Below are 18,700 nucleotides of genomic sequence, written 5' to 3' on the forward strand. Positions count from 1 at the left end.
AAGAAAACAACCAATTACAGAGTCCACACATTATTAAAAAACAGTAAGTAGGTGAAATATTTATGCATTATGTATCATGTTGTGACATTGTGTTTAAATGCATTTTTACATTAATTGCATTTAATATTCTCCCATTGGCATGTCAATACTTTGGTTTTTAACTAGATTTTTATTTTATTTTCATTTATCCTGTGTCATAGAATAAAAAATGATTTTTAAGTTTAAATTAGAAATGTAAAAATTGCTTAAATATTATTCTGAATTTATTAGCTTGAAAAAGTAAGATTGTGGCTACTATTGTCTCTTTTCCAATGTGTGTGTGTATTTTTTGATACATGGTCTGGGAAACAAACCCTACTGGTCCCTCATGGAAAGCGAGCATTCAGCCACTGAACCACCTATGCATCCTCTTTCCTGCTATATATATATATATTTTACCATTAATGTCTCCATTTTTAAATCTATTCAATAGAACATGAAATATAAAATGCTAAAAAAAAAATGTCCACTGCAAAAAACATGTAGAAAGTACAAAAGAAAATTTCAAGCAAACTATAGGATCATACAAAGCAAAAGAAATATAAAAATTAAACAGTAAAAAAGTGAAATTTACCCACGAATTTCCTAAGCTGTGAGTATAAATTTTTCTTTCAGAGTACAATTAGCTTCATTTTGACAATTTCTGTCACCATGTATAGTGTAATACTAATCACCAAATTAAAAACTATTGTTATATTCTTAGGCATTGTATAAATAACCCCTTTTTAGTTTAAGGTGTATTAGAGAGGCTAAAGGGAAGTGTCTGAAACTGTTCGGCTGTGTTCCAGTAGTCAAGTTTCCTTAAGATGACTGTATAATGACAGAGCTTTCACAAGTGACTGTGTGGTTGTGAAAACCTTGTTCTGATGCTCCTTTTATCAATGGTATGGACAGATGAGTAAAAAATATGGATTAAAAATAAATAAATAATAGGGGGAACAAATGTTAAAATAAACTGGGTAGAGGGAAATACTAGTGGTCAATAAGAGGGAGGGGTAAGGGTATGATGTATGAGTTTTTTATTTTTTTTTTATTTCTTTTTCTGGAGTGATGTAAATGTTCTGAGAAATGATCATGGTGATAAATATACAACTATGTGATGATATTGTGAGCCAATGATTGCATACCACATATGGAATGTTCATACGTTAAGAATGTTTGTATTGCATGCTGATTGATTTTATTAATAAAATTTCTTTTAAACACAATTAAAAAAACACTATTTTTTAAAAATCTGTGTAAAAATGTTTATCAGAGTTAGCATTACTCAGCTTAGAAGTCCCAACAGCTGGGGGGAAAATTATAAAACTTATCAATGATTTTATTAAGTTCTGAGTTAAAAAAACATTTAAAATTTGTTCATATTAACAGTACTGTCTATTCTTCTGTCTTCTTTTGCTTTTAGGTTTCAAAATGTGTTTTAGTAAATGTTTTCCTAAAAACAGGGTCATTAAGTAAAAAGGCATATCCATGCATGACAAAATAAGTTTTTGTTTGTTAATACACAAGGAGTTAATTTTTATCAGTTAGGCTATGAAGACTAGTTAATAAATATTAATATAAACTACTGCAAAATAGTACTTACGCCGCATCTCATTGATGACAAACATTGGTTTGATAACATCCCCAGGATTACTGAGTGCCTGGGTAATATGCGCTTGCATTGTACACATCATACAAAATCCTTCTGCATGACCTGAAAGATAACAAATGATAATCCTCCAAATTAGCAAAATATGATAAGTACACGTCAAAGTAAATTAGAAATAAGGGGCACAACCCTGAAATAACAGCTACTATGTGTCATAAATTGAACTATCTACTTTTTATTCATTATCCTATTTAATTAGCCAACAAACCTAAGTGATAAATATATATTAGTTTGTTTTACAAGACAGGAGTTATCTCAGAGAGTTAAACACTAGCCCAACATCAAATAGTGGTAGGCATAAAATTGGACTCAAATCATATATAGTCTTGCTAATTTAAAAGTTTATACTCTGCTATAGAGGAAAACCAAGAACTTTTTCTTACACTACCATTTTTCCAAAACAGTAAAAGAATGTCTTCTATGCCAGGGGTTCAAAAACTTTCTCTGTAAATATCTTGGCTTTGCTGGCCAGATAAAATGGGGTCTCTGTTGCACATTCTTCTTCCTTCTCCTGTTCATCATCTTCTCTTTTTTTTACCACTTTAAAAAAGTGTAAAAACTGTGCTCACTTCAGCAACACATATACTAAACTTGGAATACAGAGAAGATTAGCATGGCCCCTACGCAAGGATGACACACAAATTCATGAAGCATTTCATATGTAAAAAAAAATGTAAAAACCATTCTTCTTTCATGGCTAAGTGGTGCTATTGGCATCTAGTGGATAGAAGCAGGTATGCTAGTAAACGTGCCACAAAGCATAAGACAGCCCTCCACAACAAAGAATTCTCCAGCCCAAACGGTCAACAGCACTGAGGTTGAAAATTCTGCCTTAAACTAAAGGCCACTCAACGCCTAACTAACAAAGCTTTAAAAGCAAGTCTTGAAAGAACCAAATTATTTCCAATTTACTGTGTTTCAGAACAAAGCTCCAAAAATATTTAAAGAAATACCAAAGGGAAAAAAAATCCAGTACCCAACAACATAAAATGCATGATGTCTGGTATCCAATCAAAGATGCAGGCAAATATGACCAATAACAAGAAGAAAACCAATCAATACAGACTCAGAAATGATACAAATAAAAGAATCAAAAGACAGGACATTAAAATGAAATTACAGATAAATTCATAAGTTTAAGGATGTAGAGAAAAAGAGCACATTAACGAAAGACACGGAAACAGAACCAAATCTACATCTATAGATGAAAAACACAAAATGTCTTAGATGAAAAATATACCAGGTGGTAGTAATAAGACTAGATACCACAAAAGAAAACATTAGTGGATTTGAAGACTCAGTAATAGGAAATACCCACCATGAAACACAAAGAGAAAAAAAAACAAAAATAAAAAAGCTTATCAGTGAGTTACAGGATAACTTCAAGTTGTCCCTAGTATATATGTAATTGGCATTCAGGGTAAAGAGACAGAATAAATACTTCCACAAATGATTATTTATAACAGGATAGCAAAAGGGATTTTTGGAGGGTAAGGGAATAGTTTTATATCCTGACTGAGGTGGTGATTACATGAATTTATGCATGTGTTAAAATCAGAATGGAACTAAAAAAAAATTAATTCGATTATATGTCAATTAAAAATAATAAAATTGTTAAAATATGACTGAAGGTTGGCAAATTTGATAAAAACAGTAAATCCACACATCTAAGAACTTCAATTAATCCCTAATAGAAGAAACATTTAGAAAAGTACACATAGGACCACTCACAGTGCTTAAAACCAGTGATAAAAAGAAAATCCTAAAATCAACTAGGAAAAAAAAAGAAAGAAAGAAACACATATATGGGAACAAAGGTAAAACTAATAACAAACTTCTCATCTGAAACAACACAAGCCAGGAGACTAAAGAGCAACACCTTTCAAATATTAAAAGAAAAATACTGTCAACATAAAATTCTATACCCTATGAAAACATCTTTCAAAACCAAAGATTAGACTTTTACTTCTAGGAAGTTGGAGTACAGGTACTTTTCTCTATACCTCCTGCTAAGTGAAATAAAAACTCTAAACATTATATATGTATTTAAAAACCTAAGGTAAGGGGGTGCAAGGGTAGTTCAGTGGTAAATTCCCGCCTGCCATACAGGAGACCCAGGATTGATTCCTGGTCCATGCACTTCCTAAAAAACAAACAAGCACAAATTCAACAAACGGTACTGTAATAACGGAAACTGACATGGAAAAATAATGAAATGTGACCCCGCCATATACCATAAAAAAAAAAAAAAAATCTTAAAAAAAAACAAACCCAAAAACCTAAGGTAGCTGTGAGTGGTAGAGAAAGAAAAAAAACGGGAAGCTAGGGGCCTCAGGACCCAAGGAACAAATGGTGGTTAGTTTCATGGATTTTCTTTGTGCCTCATATATTTCAAACTTGGAGCTGAAGATGTGACAACTCAGAAATGCCAAACGGTACAGACAAAAAAAAAGCCCAATCATAGCCTGCTTTGTCTAAGTCAAAGGACCAGGAATCAGGTAACCTAGCAAAACAGAAAAACTTAAGAAAATAACCACTCTACTCCAGCTAAACACAACCTACCTACGGTAAAAAAAAAAAAACAATTCAAATAAAGTAGGATTTCACATCAAAAAGCATGGAGGGGCGGGCCACAGTGGCAGAGTTCTCACCTGTCATGCCAGAGAGCCAGGTTCGATTCCCAGTGCCTGCCCAAGCAAAAAAAAAAAACCATGGAGGCCAGCAGGAAGTGACACGATATTTTTCAAGAGCTGTCAATTCAGAATCCTATACATAACAAAAATATCCTTCAGGAATGAAGGTTAAATTGAGACTTGTCAGACGAAGCAAATCTTAGAGAACCTGTCACCAGCAGACTTATCCTAAAAGAACAACTAAAGGAAGATCTCTAAGCAAAACGGAAACGATAAAAGGAACACTGGAACATTAGGAAGAAAGAAAACATATGAAATTTAAAATATGGATACAACAGGCTATCCTTACCCTCTTGAGTTTTCTAAATTATGTTTGACAACTGAAGCAAAAATTGTAACAGTCTCTCTAAGCCCAACTCTGCAAATGAAATCACTGCCCTCCCCGCTAAGTAGAACATGACAGCCAGGGGTGAAAGTCTCCCTGGTGGCATGGGAGATGACTTCCAGATGAGTACGGCCCTGGTGCCGGGGGATCAACAGTGTCATCCCGACCAAAAGAGAGAAAAGAAGTGTAATAAATAAGGTATCAGTGGCTGAGAGAGTTCAAATAGAGTGAAAGAGGCTACTCTGGAAGTCACTCTTACGCAAGCTTCAGTTAGACATTACTACCTATCATAACTTACCAAACCCCAATGAAAATCATTCCAGCTATCCTAAAGAACACCTAGGGCAATATATAAGATCCTACAAAGGTTCCATGTACCAGGGTAACTTTCCAGAAACCTACAACCTCCAGATGGGTCCCTGGACAAGATAAGTCCTAAAACCTAGCCTCTCCAGAACATCAGCTAGATCCATTTCCCTACCCCATATTACTGACAGTCCCTTCCAACATGAAAAAGTTAGAATAGGCATATCCCAAATACCCCTAAACAGTAGGAGAAAGATCAAAGGTGATGGTGGAATTATACAGAGAAGGTAAGGTTTAACAAACGAGTATGATTGCTGAATCATTATACTGACATTTCTTTAGCCACAGTATCCTGGAGCAGCTAGAAGTAAAAAACCTAAAATTATGGAATTGTAATCCATGCCAAACTCTGAAATCTGTTCTTCAACTAATTGTTTTGATGTGCTTTGAAATTGTTTTGCATGTACATTACTTTTCATGAAAAAGAAAAAGAAAGTCTATTGTGATGATAAAAAAATATTTATTTGGTCTAGCCTCCAATGTTCTGGAGCAGCTAGAAGGGAAAATCTGAGATGATGGTATGGTAGCCCACGACAAACTCTGGGATCTGTCTTATAACTACTCATTGAAGAGTGCTTTGAAAACTACTGCTTTTTTCTTTCTTTGCTTTGTATATATATTATATTATACAATTTAAAAAGTTTTAAAAAATTATAATACTGTCTGATGTGATTATAAACATATATAGAGGAAGTGACCAAAATTACATTAAAAATTTGGCATTTCTTAAACAAACTAAACAGAACTACCATGTGACCTGGCATCCCACTTTTAGGTATACACCCAAAAGAATTGAAAATAGGGACTCGGAACACCAATTTTCAAAGAAGCAGCATTCACAGCAGTCAAAAGGTGGAAGCAACCCAAATGTCCATCAATTTATGAATGGATAAACAAAATGGTGGATATCCATACAATGGAATATTATTCAGCTGGACAAATAATGAAGTGCTGATACCTACTACAACTTGGATTAACTTTGAAGAAGACATGTTGAGTGAAATAAGCCACATACAAAAAGAAAGATATTCTATGACTCTACTTGTACAAAATAACTGGACTAGGCAAATTCATAGAGGAAGAATACTGGTTATAGGTGCTGGGGATGGGGGAACAGGAAATTAATCATGACACATGTAGGATTTCTGTTAGGGATAATGAAAGGTTTGGTAATTGATGGTGTAATGGTAGTACATTGTGAATGTCATTAATGCTACTGAATTGTTTGTTTAGGAGTAGGGAAGATGGGAATTTTTATGTTGTATATATGTTATCACAATTTTTTTTTTTAAAAAAGAGACTAAAGAGACAATGACAAATGCTATACATGATGGTTTGGACTGGATCTAATAATGGAGGAGAAAATGTCCAATTGAAAAAGTTGGAATATAAACTGTATACTTATGTCTTAAATTTGGTAACTGTACCTAATGTGGCTACATAAGTGAATATCCTTGTTCTTTGGAACTATACATGAAAGTATTAAGTGTTAAAGGAGCATGATTTATATAACCTACTTGCAAATGTTTAGAAAATAGGAAGGAAGGGAGAGTAGGAGGGGCAAAAAGTTTGATATATCTTGGTGCCTGAGGAAGGGTATACTGGAGTTCTCTGTATTGTTTTTGTATTATTCTTGCAACTTTCCTGTAAGCTTGAAATTATTTCAAAATAATAAATCAAAATGGAATTCTAAAAAATGTTCAAGTAATCCATGATAAGGCAGGATTAAGAAAACCAAGAAACGAAAACAGAACAGAAAGCAAAATACAAAGTGGGAGATTTAAGCTCTAACACATCAACAATCACCTTAAATATAAATGTCCTAAATATACCATTTAAAAGACACAGACTGGAAAAGTAGATTTAAAAATACGATCCATCTAAGTTTATCTACAAGAAATTCACTTCTAATATAACAGTTATAGGCAGGTTGAAAGTAAAAGAACAGAAAAAAATGTATAGGAAAAATAGACCTTATGCAAACTATGGACTATAGTTGACAGTAATGTTTTAATATTCTTTTATCAAATGTAAGAAGGATACCACATCAATGCTAACCATCAATACTAGGAAAGTATGAGGAGTATGAGGTTTTTCTTTTCGGAGTAATGAAAATGTTCTAAAATTGATTGTGGTGATGAATGTACAACTCTGCAATTATACTGAGAGCCACTGATTGTACACTTTGGATGGGTTGTATGGAATATGAATATATCTCAATAAAACTGCTTTAAAAAAAAAAAGATTTAACAATCCCAAATCTGTTTATACCAATCAAGAGAGGTGCAAATATGTGAAACAAATACAGATAGGACTGAAAGGAGAACTAGACAAATGCTTCCACATCCTTCTATCAATAACTGATTGAACAATAAGAAAACCAGCAAGAAAAAGACAAAACACAACATAATCAGCCAACAAGATCTAATCCATATTTATAAAAAACTCTATCCCACAACAAAAGACAAGTTAGTCTCAGGTACTCACTGAAAACATACCAAGAGACCAAATCCTAGCCCTTCAAATAAATTTCAAAAATTTAAGAGAGTTGAAATAGTGTGTTCTCTAACCACAATTGAATCAAACTAAAAATCAGTTAAGAGAAAGATAACAGGAAAATCTCCAAACACTTGTAAACTAAACACATGTCTAAATAATCAAGGATCAATGAGGAAGTCTTGAGGGAAATTTTTAAAAATACATATTGAAAGGAATAAAAAAATACCACATATCAAACATTCTGGAGCACAGATAATGGCAGTGTTGAGGGAAATTTGCAGCACTAGATGGATACATTAGAAAAGAGAAAATGTATCAAATCAATACTCTAACCTCCCTCTTTAAGAGCCTAGGAAAAACAAAATAAACCCAAAGCAAGAAAATGCAAAAAAAATAAAAAATAAATAAAAAACAGAAATTAATGAAATTAAAAACAGAAAAATGGAGATACTGAGAATATCAGTAATATTGACAAACTCATAGCAAGACTGAGAAAGGGAGAAAAGGGAGAAAAAGCACAGATTACTAATATCATGACTAAAATGGGGTAGCAATACAGATACTGTAGAGAGCAAGAGATTAATAAAACAAACTACCAAAATTAAAGTACCCCCCCATAAATACTTTAAATAGGCCTGCCTATTAAGGAAATTGAATTCAGAATTTTGTATCTCCCAAAAAAGAAATCTCTAGGCCCAGATAGTTTCACTGGTGAATTCTACCAGACATTTAAAGAAGAATTAACATCAATTCTACACAATGTCTTCCAGAAAATAGAAAAAGAATAACATATTACAATTCATTTTCTGAAGCAATATTACACTGATACAAAAACCAAAGACAGCACAAAGAAAACAAAAATAAAGACCAATATTTCTTATGAATATATGTGAAAATTATTAGCAAAATATTAGGAAATGAAATTCATTGATATGACAAAAATTATACACCACAAACAAGTGATCCTTATTCTGAGGAGGCAAAGTTAGTTTAATATGGGAAAATTAATCAATGTAATCTACCACATATTAACAGGCTAGAGAAGAAAAATCACGATTCTATCAATTGATAGAGAAAAGTATTTGAAAATATTTAGACATTCATTATAAATCTCTAAGAAAAAGAGAATTAGAGGGGAACATCCTTGGCTTAATAAAAAGTATCTATAAAAAAACACCTACAGCTAATGTCATACTTACTGGTGAAAGACTGAATGCTTTTTTCCTAAGATCAGAACAAGGCAAGGATATTTGCACTTACCACTCTTATTCAACATAGTGCTGGGAGTTCTAGGCAGTGCAATAGGCAAGAAAAGGAATTAAAAGGCATATACAAAATCCCAGCAAGAATTTTTATAGATGTAGACAAATTTATTTTAACATTTATATGGCAAGGCAAAGGAACTAAAATAGCTAGAACAATTTTAAAAGGGAAAAATAAAATGAGAGGGATCACTCTACCCAATATCAAGATTTATTACAAAGCTACAGTAGTAATCAAGACTGTGTGGTACTGATAAAGGAATCGACACATACACCAACAGAAGAAAATAGAGAACCCAAAATCAGACAAACACAAATAGGCCCAAATGATTTTTTACAAAGGTTCAAAAACAATTCAGTGGAAGACAGTCTTTTCAATCAGTAGTGTTAGATAAAATGGACATCCATAGACCAAAATATTAATCTCAATATACACTCACATTTCATACAAAAATTAAGGATCAGAGACCTAGATGTAAAATGAAAACCTACAAATCTTTTAGGAAAAAATATAAGAAAAAATCTTTATGATCTAGGGCTAGGCAAAGAAATTTTAGACTTGATACTAAAAGCACAATCTATAAAAGATTAATTGACAAACTGGACTTCATCTAAATTAAAAACTTTTAATCTGTGAAAGATTAGTGGTTGCCAGGGATTATAGAGTAGGTAGGGTAAGAAGGAAGTGGCTTTGCCTATAAAAGGGCAACATGTTAGTCAGTAAAATTGCAAGGCAACCAGGAAAAACAAATCCATATGCAGAATAAATGTCTATTCCAGGGAGACAAGTCACTGCCCACCCACACCCACACCATCATGTTGGAAGAGATTCCTCCTAATTAGGGGCTGTAGATGAGCTTTGGTTTCCATTTATGGCTTCAGCAAAGGCAGAAGCTACATCATCCTTGGTGAGGGCCAGGGTAGTTGTTGAGCCCATGAACAATTCCATCCTGCCACTGTGGCCACTTGGTTTATTGCCCCACTATGTGAACTCCTGGGTTCTGGGCAAGAAGCTGGATGATATGCCCAGAAGAGCCATCTCACCTCCTGGTTCTTCACTACTGCCTCCACAGTGAGGACCCTTCAGTGAGCAACCACTTGGGTCACCAGAATCCCTCAAACACCAGGGTCCAGAAATCTGAGTTGCAGTAGTCATGCCCACCTTATACCCCACCAGTAAGTCCACTGCACACCTTCCTTGGGCCATACAATCGAAATATGGATTTAGGTATATTACCATTTTTTAGTTTCTAGGCTGTTTTTAAATAGGTGAAAAAAATGGCAATATGAGGATCCTTGAGGTGATAGAAATGTTCTGTATCTTGACTATATCAATGTCAATATCCTGGTTGAGATATTATAACATACTTTTGTAAGTGTTACCATTTGAGAAAACTGTGTAAGGGGACACAGGATCTCTCTGGATTAGTTCTTTCAACTGCATGTGAATCTTCAAATTTCTCAATATGAAAAGTTTAATTAAAAAAAGAACCTGACATACAGATTTTTTCAGACAAAAACTCAAAAGAATTCACCACCTGCAAGAAAAGTTCATGGGAGTCTTTTAGGGATAAGGAAAATATACTAGTGGAACTCTGGATCTACACAAAGGAATGAAAAGCACTGGAAATGGTAAATAAGTTAGTAAATATAAAATATTTAAATTACTTTTTTTAATTTAACAGACTAAACTAAAAAATTATTAATGTAAAGGCTATTTAAAGCAAAACAATAACAACAACATATGTAGTTTACAACATGTAAAAGGGAAAATATATGGCAATAATAACAAATACTGGGAGAGGGGAAATGAAAGTATACTGTCACAATCCTCTCAACTACAAGTGAAGAGGAATATTATTTCAGAGTAAATTGTGATCAGTTAAAGATGCATATTAAGACCCTAAAGCAACTATTAAGGAAAGCAAAGTTATATAATATATGCCAATAAAGGAGATAAAATATCCCAACTGAAAAGGATGAAAAAGGAAACAAAGAATACATGGAATTATACAAGACACATAGCAAAATGGTCGGCTTAAACCCAATCATATCTATAATCTCATTAAACATGACTGGTCTAAACATGCTCAATAAAAGGCAGAGATTGTCAGAGTAGATAAAAAAAAGCAAGACTATACTACAGGTTGTTTATAAGAAATCCATTTTAAATATAAAGACAAAATTTGGTTAAAGGCAAAAAGGTATTAAAAGATTTACCATGTCAAAAAATTATTAAAATTAATAATTAATTTAAAAAGATTTACCGTGCTATCATTAATAAGAAAATTGATGTGGCTATATTAATATTAGACAAAGTAGATTTCAAAACAAAGATATTATTTGGGGTAATAAGGGACACTTAATAATCAAAAATAGACCAGTTCACCAAAAGGTTATAACAATCAAATGATAGAACTTCAATTCAAAATCCATGAAGCAAAAACTGATAGAACAGAAAAGAAAAAGATAAATTCACAATTATGGTTGATTTAAAAAGACCTCTAAATTTGATAGAAGTAGACAAAAAAAACAGTAAACACTGTCAACTAACTAAACACAACAGACGATTACAGAAACCAACAATAGCAGATGCAATAAGTGCATACAAACATTTATCAACATAGACCCTGTCCAAGTACATAAAACAATTTTCAAGCTTAAAAGGATTCAAATAATAGAAAATATATTTTCTTACCACAATAGAATTAAATTAGAAATCCATAACAAGAGGATTTCTGGAAAATCCTCAAACATTTGGCAACTAGACAAAACACTTCTAAATAATGATAAGGGAAATTATAAAGTATTTTCAATTCAATAAAATTAATATATGACAGCGAAAATGCTTGGGATGAAGCTAAAGCAGCACTTCTAGAGAAATTTGCAACATTAAACAACACCTTTATTAGAAAAGAAAGACCTCAAATCAAACGATCTAAGCTTCCATCTTAAGAAATTAGTAAAAGAGCACATTAAACACAAAGTAAGCAGAAGGGTGATGCAATGGTGGCCCAGTGGCAGAATTCTTGCCTGCCATGCCAGAGACCTGGGTTTGATTCCAGGAGCCTGCCCATACAAAAAAAAAAAAAAAGAGAACAATGTAAGCAGAAGAAAGGGAATAGAAATAAAAAAAACAGTAAACATCAATGAAACAGGAAAACAATGGAACCAAGAGCTGGTTTTTTGAGAAAATCGGTAAGATTAATTAACTTCTAGTCAAACTTATAAGGGAAAAAAGAGAAGAAACACAATTAATAATATCAGTAATGAAAGAAGAAATCACTATAGCTCCTAAAGAGATTAAAAGAAGAATAGTAGAATATTATGGATAACTTGATGGCCATAAAAGTCAAGAATGGAGACAAATTCCTCGAAAGATACAAACTACCAAAGGACCCTGAAAAAAAAAAAAAAAAAGAAGATAACCTGAAGAGCCCTATTTCTAATAAGGAATTTAAATATGCATTAAAAAAACCTGCATACACACACAAAAAAAACCCATACATACAAAGAAACTCCAAGGCCCAGATAACTTCACTAATTAAATCTACTGAACATTTATTTAAGGAAATAGTAACACCAATTTGACACAAACTCTTCTATTTCCTGAGGAGAAAATAGGTCCTAACATATCTACAAGGCCACCATTACCCTGATGCCAAAGCCAAAGGAAGACATTATAAGAAAGTAAACTACAGGCTATTATCCCTCATGAATATAAAATTCTTTTAAAAATTTTGGAAAATCAAATCCAATGATATATAGAAAGGATAATACATCATGACCGAGTAGGGTTTATCCTAGGAATGTAAGGTTTAAATTTAAATTCAAATATCAGGTTGGGTGTCTGAAAAAATCCAAAAATTCAGACACCCAACCTGATAAAGGATACCTATGAAAAATCTACAGCTAACATCATTCTTAATTGTGAAAGACTACATTTTTTTTTCCCCTAAGGCCAGGAAAGAAACAAGGATATCTACTCTCAACATACCTATACAACACTGTAATGGAGGTCCTGGCCAGTGTAATGCATCAGGTAAAAGAAATAAAGGCAAGGGTGGTGTGAAGGTGGCTCAGTGGCAGAATTCTCACCTGCCATGCCAGAGACCCAGGTTCAATTCCCAGTGCCTATCTACGAAAAAAAAAAAAAAAGAAAAAGAAAAGAAAAGAAACAAAGGGCATAAGGACTGGAAAAGATGTAAAACTGCCTTTAATCACAGATCACATGATTATCTCCATAAAAAGTCTTAAGGAATTAAAAAAAAAAGAAAAAGACACCGATTATTGAGTTTAGCAAGGCTGAAGGATAAGAGGTCAATATTCAAAAATTGATGCTCATTGCTAGAATATTGAAATAAAAATCAGAAACTTTAAGAACTTCATTTATAAGTTATCAAAACTATGAAATACTTAAGGATAAATGTGATATAAGATGCATAAGACTATATATTCTGGGTTCCATGTGTTTGGGTTTTTTAAATGATCTATCTAGACAGGCTGAGCTAGATTATGTACTAAGAAAAACTAGGTTTCGGAGCAGCTAGAAGGAAAAACCTAAAATTCTGGAACTATAACCCTTATCAGACTCTGAAATCTGTACTATACTTGTTACAATGTACTTTGAAACGTATTGCTTTTTTGTATATTTGCTACATTTCACAATTAAATATATAACACTGCTAAGAGAAATTAAAAATGACTTAAACAATGGAGAGATACATCTCATTTATGAATCAAAGACAATATTGTTAGGATGTCAGTATTGTTAAATTGAGTCATAATAATCCTCATCAAAATCCCAGGAAGTTTTGTAGAAATGACAAACTGATTCTAAAATTCATTTTAGATTCAAAGGACCATGAATGGTCAAAATGACTTTGAAAAAGTGAAGCAAACTTGGGAGACTTACCTGATTCCAAAACTTGTAAATATATAGTAATTAAGATATTTTGAAAAGGTGAAAGCAACCCAAGTGTCCATCAACAGATGAATGAATAAACAAAATGTACCTTACACATGTAATAGAATATTACTCGGCCATAAAAAAGAATGAAGTTCTGATGTATGTCGTAACAAAGATGAACCTTGACAACATCATGTTGAGTGAAATAAGCCAGACACAAAAAGACAAATACTATATGATTTCACTTACATGAAATAAACAGAATATGCAAATTCACAGAGAAAGAAACTAGAATACAAGTTACCAGGGACTGAGGCAGAAAGGAGAATAAGGAATTAATGTTTAATTGGTATTAAGTTTCTGTGTGGGGCAATGGGAAAGTTTTGGCAACAGACATGGTGATGCAGGTACAACTTTGTGAATGTAATAAACATCACTAAATTTTATATTTGGAAAGGGATAAAAAGGGAAATTTTAGATTATATATGTTACCACAGATATGCACAAAAAACACAGAACTGTACAACACAGAGTGAACCCTAATGTAAACAGCAAGCATAAGTTAACAGCATAATTATAATACTGTTTCATTAATTGGAACAAAGGTATCACACTAATGCAAAATGTTAATAATAGGGAAGACTGGGTGTATAAGGGGGATATATAAAAATTCTTACTTTCTGCATGATTTTTCTGTAAACATAACTGCTCTAATAAAGATAATTTTTAAATATTAAAAAAAAAAACACTGTGGTATTGCCAAAAGATGGAAACAATCCAAATGCCCACTGACAGGTGAATGAATAAACAAAGTGTGGAATATATATATATACATATATACACACACACACACACACACACACACACACACACGATGGAGTATTATACAGCAGTAAGAAGAATTGAGGTCCTGAAGCATATAAAAACACAGATGAATCTTGAGGACATACTGCTGAATGAAATAAGTCAGACACAAAAGGACAGATATTGTATGATTTTACTTAGATGAACTAATTAGAATATGTAAACTCAGAATCTTAAAATGGAGAATACAGGATACCTAAATAGAAGTTAGAGCAGAAGGAATGATAATCTAATATGTTTTGAATGTTTAATGAGATTGAACTGAGAATGCTTGGAAACAGATATGGGGATATGGGATGAGGATAGCTCATTAAGAATAAAAGAAATAGAGCTGTACTATAGGTGATTCTGGTTGAAAGGGGTTGTTTAGAGTCATATATGCCATCGATTAACACTACAAATTAAAGTAGGTGCTTGCATGAACTGGAACAAATGTATGACACTGGTACAAAGAGTTAATAATAGAATGGTATATGGGAGGGAAAAATACCTATTGCAAGCTATGGACTACAGCTAATAGTAATATCTTAAATTTTTTTCATCAACAGTAACTGATGTAGTAATACTAGGGATCAACAATAATACTAGGGATCAAGAATGGGGGAGATAAGGAATATGGGGTTTTTGTGGCCTCTGATTAAGCAAAAATTTCTTAATACAATAACTAAAGCATGACTGGAAAAATGAAAAAATAACAAATTTAAAACTTTTTCAAAACTGTCTGCTTTTCAAAAAATAACGAGAATGAAAAGACATGCCACAGATTGGGAAAAAATATTTGCAAAACACCTATTCGGTAAGACAAATCCAGAATAAAGAACTCTCAAAATTCAAAAATAAGAAAATTACCCATTTTTAATGGGCAAAAACAGACGTTTAAGCAAAGTAAATAAATGGATGGCAAATAAGCAAATGAAAAGATGTTCAACATCATTATTCATTAGAGAAATGCAAAGTTAAACCACAATAAGATCATTATACTGTACACCTATTAGAATGGCTAAAACTGAGAAGACTGATCATGCCAAGTTATTAGGGAAAATGTGAAAAAACTAGAACTTTCACTCATTGCTAGTTGGAAAGTAAAATGCTACAATCCCTTTGGAAACAGAACATTTCTTTAAAAGTTAAGCATATCAGATGTGGCCTCTCTCTCTCCAGCCAACACAATAAACAAACTAAACACCCTCCCCCTTTCTACATGGGACATGACTCCCAGGAGTGTGGACCTTCCTGCCAACATGGGACAGAAATACTAGAATGAGCTGGGACTCAACATCAAGGGATTGAGAGAACCTTCTCGACCAAAAGGGGGAAGAGCTAAATGAGACAAAATAGTGTCAATGGCTAAGAGACTTCACACAGAGTCGAGAGGTTATCCTGGAGGTTATTCTTACACATTAAGTAGATATCACCTTATTAGTCAAGATGTAATGGAAAGACTGGAGGGAACTGCCTGAAAACGTCAAGCTGTGTTCCAGTAGCCATGTTTCTTGATGATGATTGTATAATGATAAAGTTTTCACAATGTGACTGTGTGATTGTGAAAACCTTGTGTCTGATGCTCCTTTTATCTACCTTATCAACAGGTGAGTAAAACATATGGCATAAAAATAAATAATAGTGGGAACAAATGTTAAAATAAATTTAGCAGATTGAAATGCTAGTGATCAATGAAAGAGGGGTAAGGGGTATGGTATGAATGAATTTTTTTCTCTTTGCTTTTTATTTCTTTTTCTGAATTGATGCAAATGTTCTAAGAAATGATCATGATGATGAATACACAACTATGTGATGATATTGTGAATTACTGATTATATATGTATAATGGAATGATCATTTGTTAAGAATGTTTGAGTCTGTTGTTATATATTTTTTTAATTAAAAATTAATAAAAAAAAGCTAAGAAAAAAAAAAGTTAAGCATACACCTACCATAGGACCAAGCCATTCCATTCTTATTAACCCAAGAGAAATGAAGATATATGCCATTACAAAAACGTGTTTGTAAATGTTCCAGCACTTTGTGATTGCCCCAAACTGGAAACAACTCAAAAGTGAATAGAATGGAACACCCAAATGTGGTATCTCCATGTAATACTCAAACAATAAGAAAGGAATGAATTATTGATAACTGGAATAATGCTAAAATAATTATGCTGAGTTAAAGAAGCCACACATTAAAAGAAAATATACTACATGATTCCACATATACAGCATTCTAGAAAATGCAAGCTAATCTACGTGACAGAAAGCAGATCAGGGGTTGTCTGGAGAAAAGAGGTAGGAAAGGTAGAAGGGGATGATTTCAAAGGGTATGAGGAAACTTTTTGGGGTGATGCATATGTTCATTAACTTAATTGTGGTGAAAGTTTCATGGGTGCATACAAATGTTAAAATGTATCATTCTGTATATTTTTAAAATGTTTAATTTATTGTGTATCAATTATACCTCAATGAAGCTGAGAAAAGAGAAACAGAAAGAGAAAGACAAAACTACCAATAGCATAAAAGAAAAGCATCTAATTCTGGACAGTGGGAGCTTCTGAAATCTTGTCATGGTTCACTCTTGCTGTCCAGGTGCCAGTACTGGTTTTCTATGCACACCCTACTTTCATTAAGTGCAAAAGTGATAGGAAAGCTGTTGTGGAGAATGAATTATGGACTTAGAAAGGGAGAAAATAAGGGCAAACAGGATGTTCATTCTGATTCTGTAATTTAAAACCCCTTTGGCATAATAAACACCTTCAGATGGTGAGATTCTAGGTGACTCTCCTTTGTTTCTTTAAATTTTTGTGTACTTTTCTAATTCTTTACAAGGTACATTCTTTTTTTCTTGGTGGGGTTAGGTAGGCAGGGGCAAAAAAAAAAAAAAAACAACCAATATTAAAAGAATGATTACCCCAAGCACGGCACACTCCTGCCCAGCTCAACCCACCTCTCCTGCAAAAGTGCAGTCTCGTCTAGTCCCACCCATCCTGAGCCCTACCTCTTGGTCCTTGCCTCCTGCAGGAGGTCCACAGCGTAGAAAGGCTGCAGGCACTTATCTCCATATCCAGGCTATATGCCCCCCTCCCCCAGCCCACACAGTCATGAAACCCCACCCCCTCAGCTCTGCACACGTGTGCATCAGTTTACGGCCCTCCCAGATCCACGCATGCACACGTCCCCCAGTCACATACCCCCCAGCTCTGGGCAACACTGACCTGCGCAGCCAGGCCACAACAGCCCCCAGCCCATGCAGGCTCAATGCCAACCCGCTGCCCAGAGCTCTGCACATGAGCACAAAGGGCCCCACACCCTAAACCAGTGCACATCAGGGCCCCACCCCCGAGACCCGTGCACCTGCACAGCCACATCCTCCCCACCGCTGGGCACCCATGCTCACAGGAACCAGCATAGCATCCCTAATCTGCGCCTATACCTGTGCTGCAATGTATCACCACACTGTTGGGTCCTGCCCTGCACCCTGCATCCTGCTCCACATCCACCCTACAAATACAAGGCTTCAGACTACTGAAGGAAATCAACTTCCAAAGTAAACCAATCAAGATATTTATATGCCATGAAGATAGCAGGAGTTCAGTAAGCATATCATGATGCAGACAGATATAGCCCAGTGCAACGACCAAATTAAAACATCAGAGAAGACACAGACATTGGAACAATTAATCAAAGATGTTCACATAACTCTACTACATAAAATAAACGGGATGGCTAATGACACAAAGGAGATAAAGAAGACACTAGAAGAGCAAAAAGAGGAATTTGAAAGAATAGAAAAATAGATACCACAAGATTAAGATGTTGTAGACCAAATAAAAAACATACTAGGGACACACACACCAGCAGATCTGAAGAGGCAGAAGAAAGAATAAGCAAATGAGACGACAGGACAACTGATTATGAACACTCAAAACAGCAAATGGCAAAAAAAAGATGAAAAATTTTGAATTGGATCTCAGGGAAATGATGGACAAAACAAAGCATGCAACTATAAGAATCACTGGTATCCCAAAAGGAGAAGAGAAGAGTAGCTGAGGATATAATGGGGGAAAACTCCCCAACCTTTATAAAGGATATAAACATGCAA

The 18,700-nt window shown here is 33.9% G+C and overlaps 1 protein-coding gene and 1 non-coding gene across 10 annotated transcripts in view; one reads left to right on the forward strand and one right to left on the reverse strand.

Moving 5' to 3' along the window:
• Nucleotides 1-18,700, reverse strand: part of USP42 (ubiquitin specific peptidase 42) — an 86,560-nt gene that overhangs the window by 25,007 nt on the left and 42,853 nt on the right. For all 9 annotated transcript variants that reach the window (XM_077140541.1, XM_077140540.1, XM_077140532.1 and 6 more), the window contains one exon: nt 1,625-1,735. In XM_077140541.1, coding sequence (XP_076996656.1) covers nt 1,625-1,735 — 111 coding nt within the window. The remainder of the gene's footprint in view (nt 1-1,624; nt 1,736-18,700) is intronic.
• On the forward strand, nt 2,252-2,355 carry LOC143667886 (U6 spliceosomal RNA). Its single transcript, XR_013168193.1, has one exon. It is a non-coding gene; the product is annotated as a U6 spliceosomal RNA (small nuclear RNA).

This window comes from Tamandua tetradactyla, chromosome 23 (assembly GCF_023851605.1).
Source record: "Tamandua tetradactyla isolate mTamTet1 chromosome 23, mTamTet1.pri, whole genome shotgun sequence".
Taxonomy (NCBI): Eukaryota; Metazoa; Chordata; class Mammalia; order Pilosa; family Myrmecophagidae; genus Tamandua; species Tamandua tetradactyla.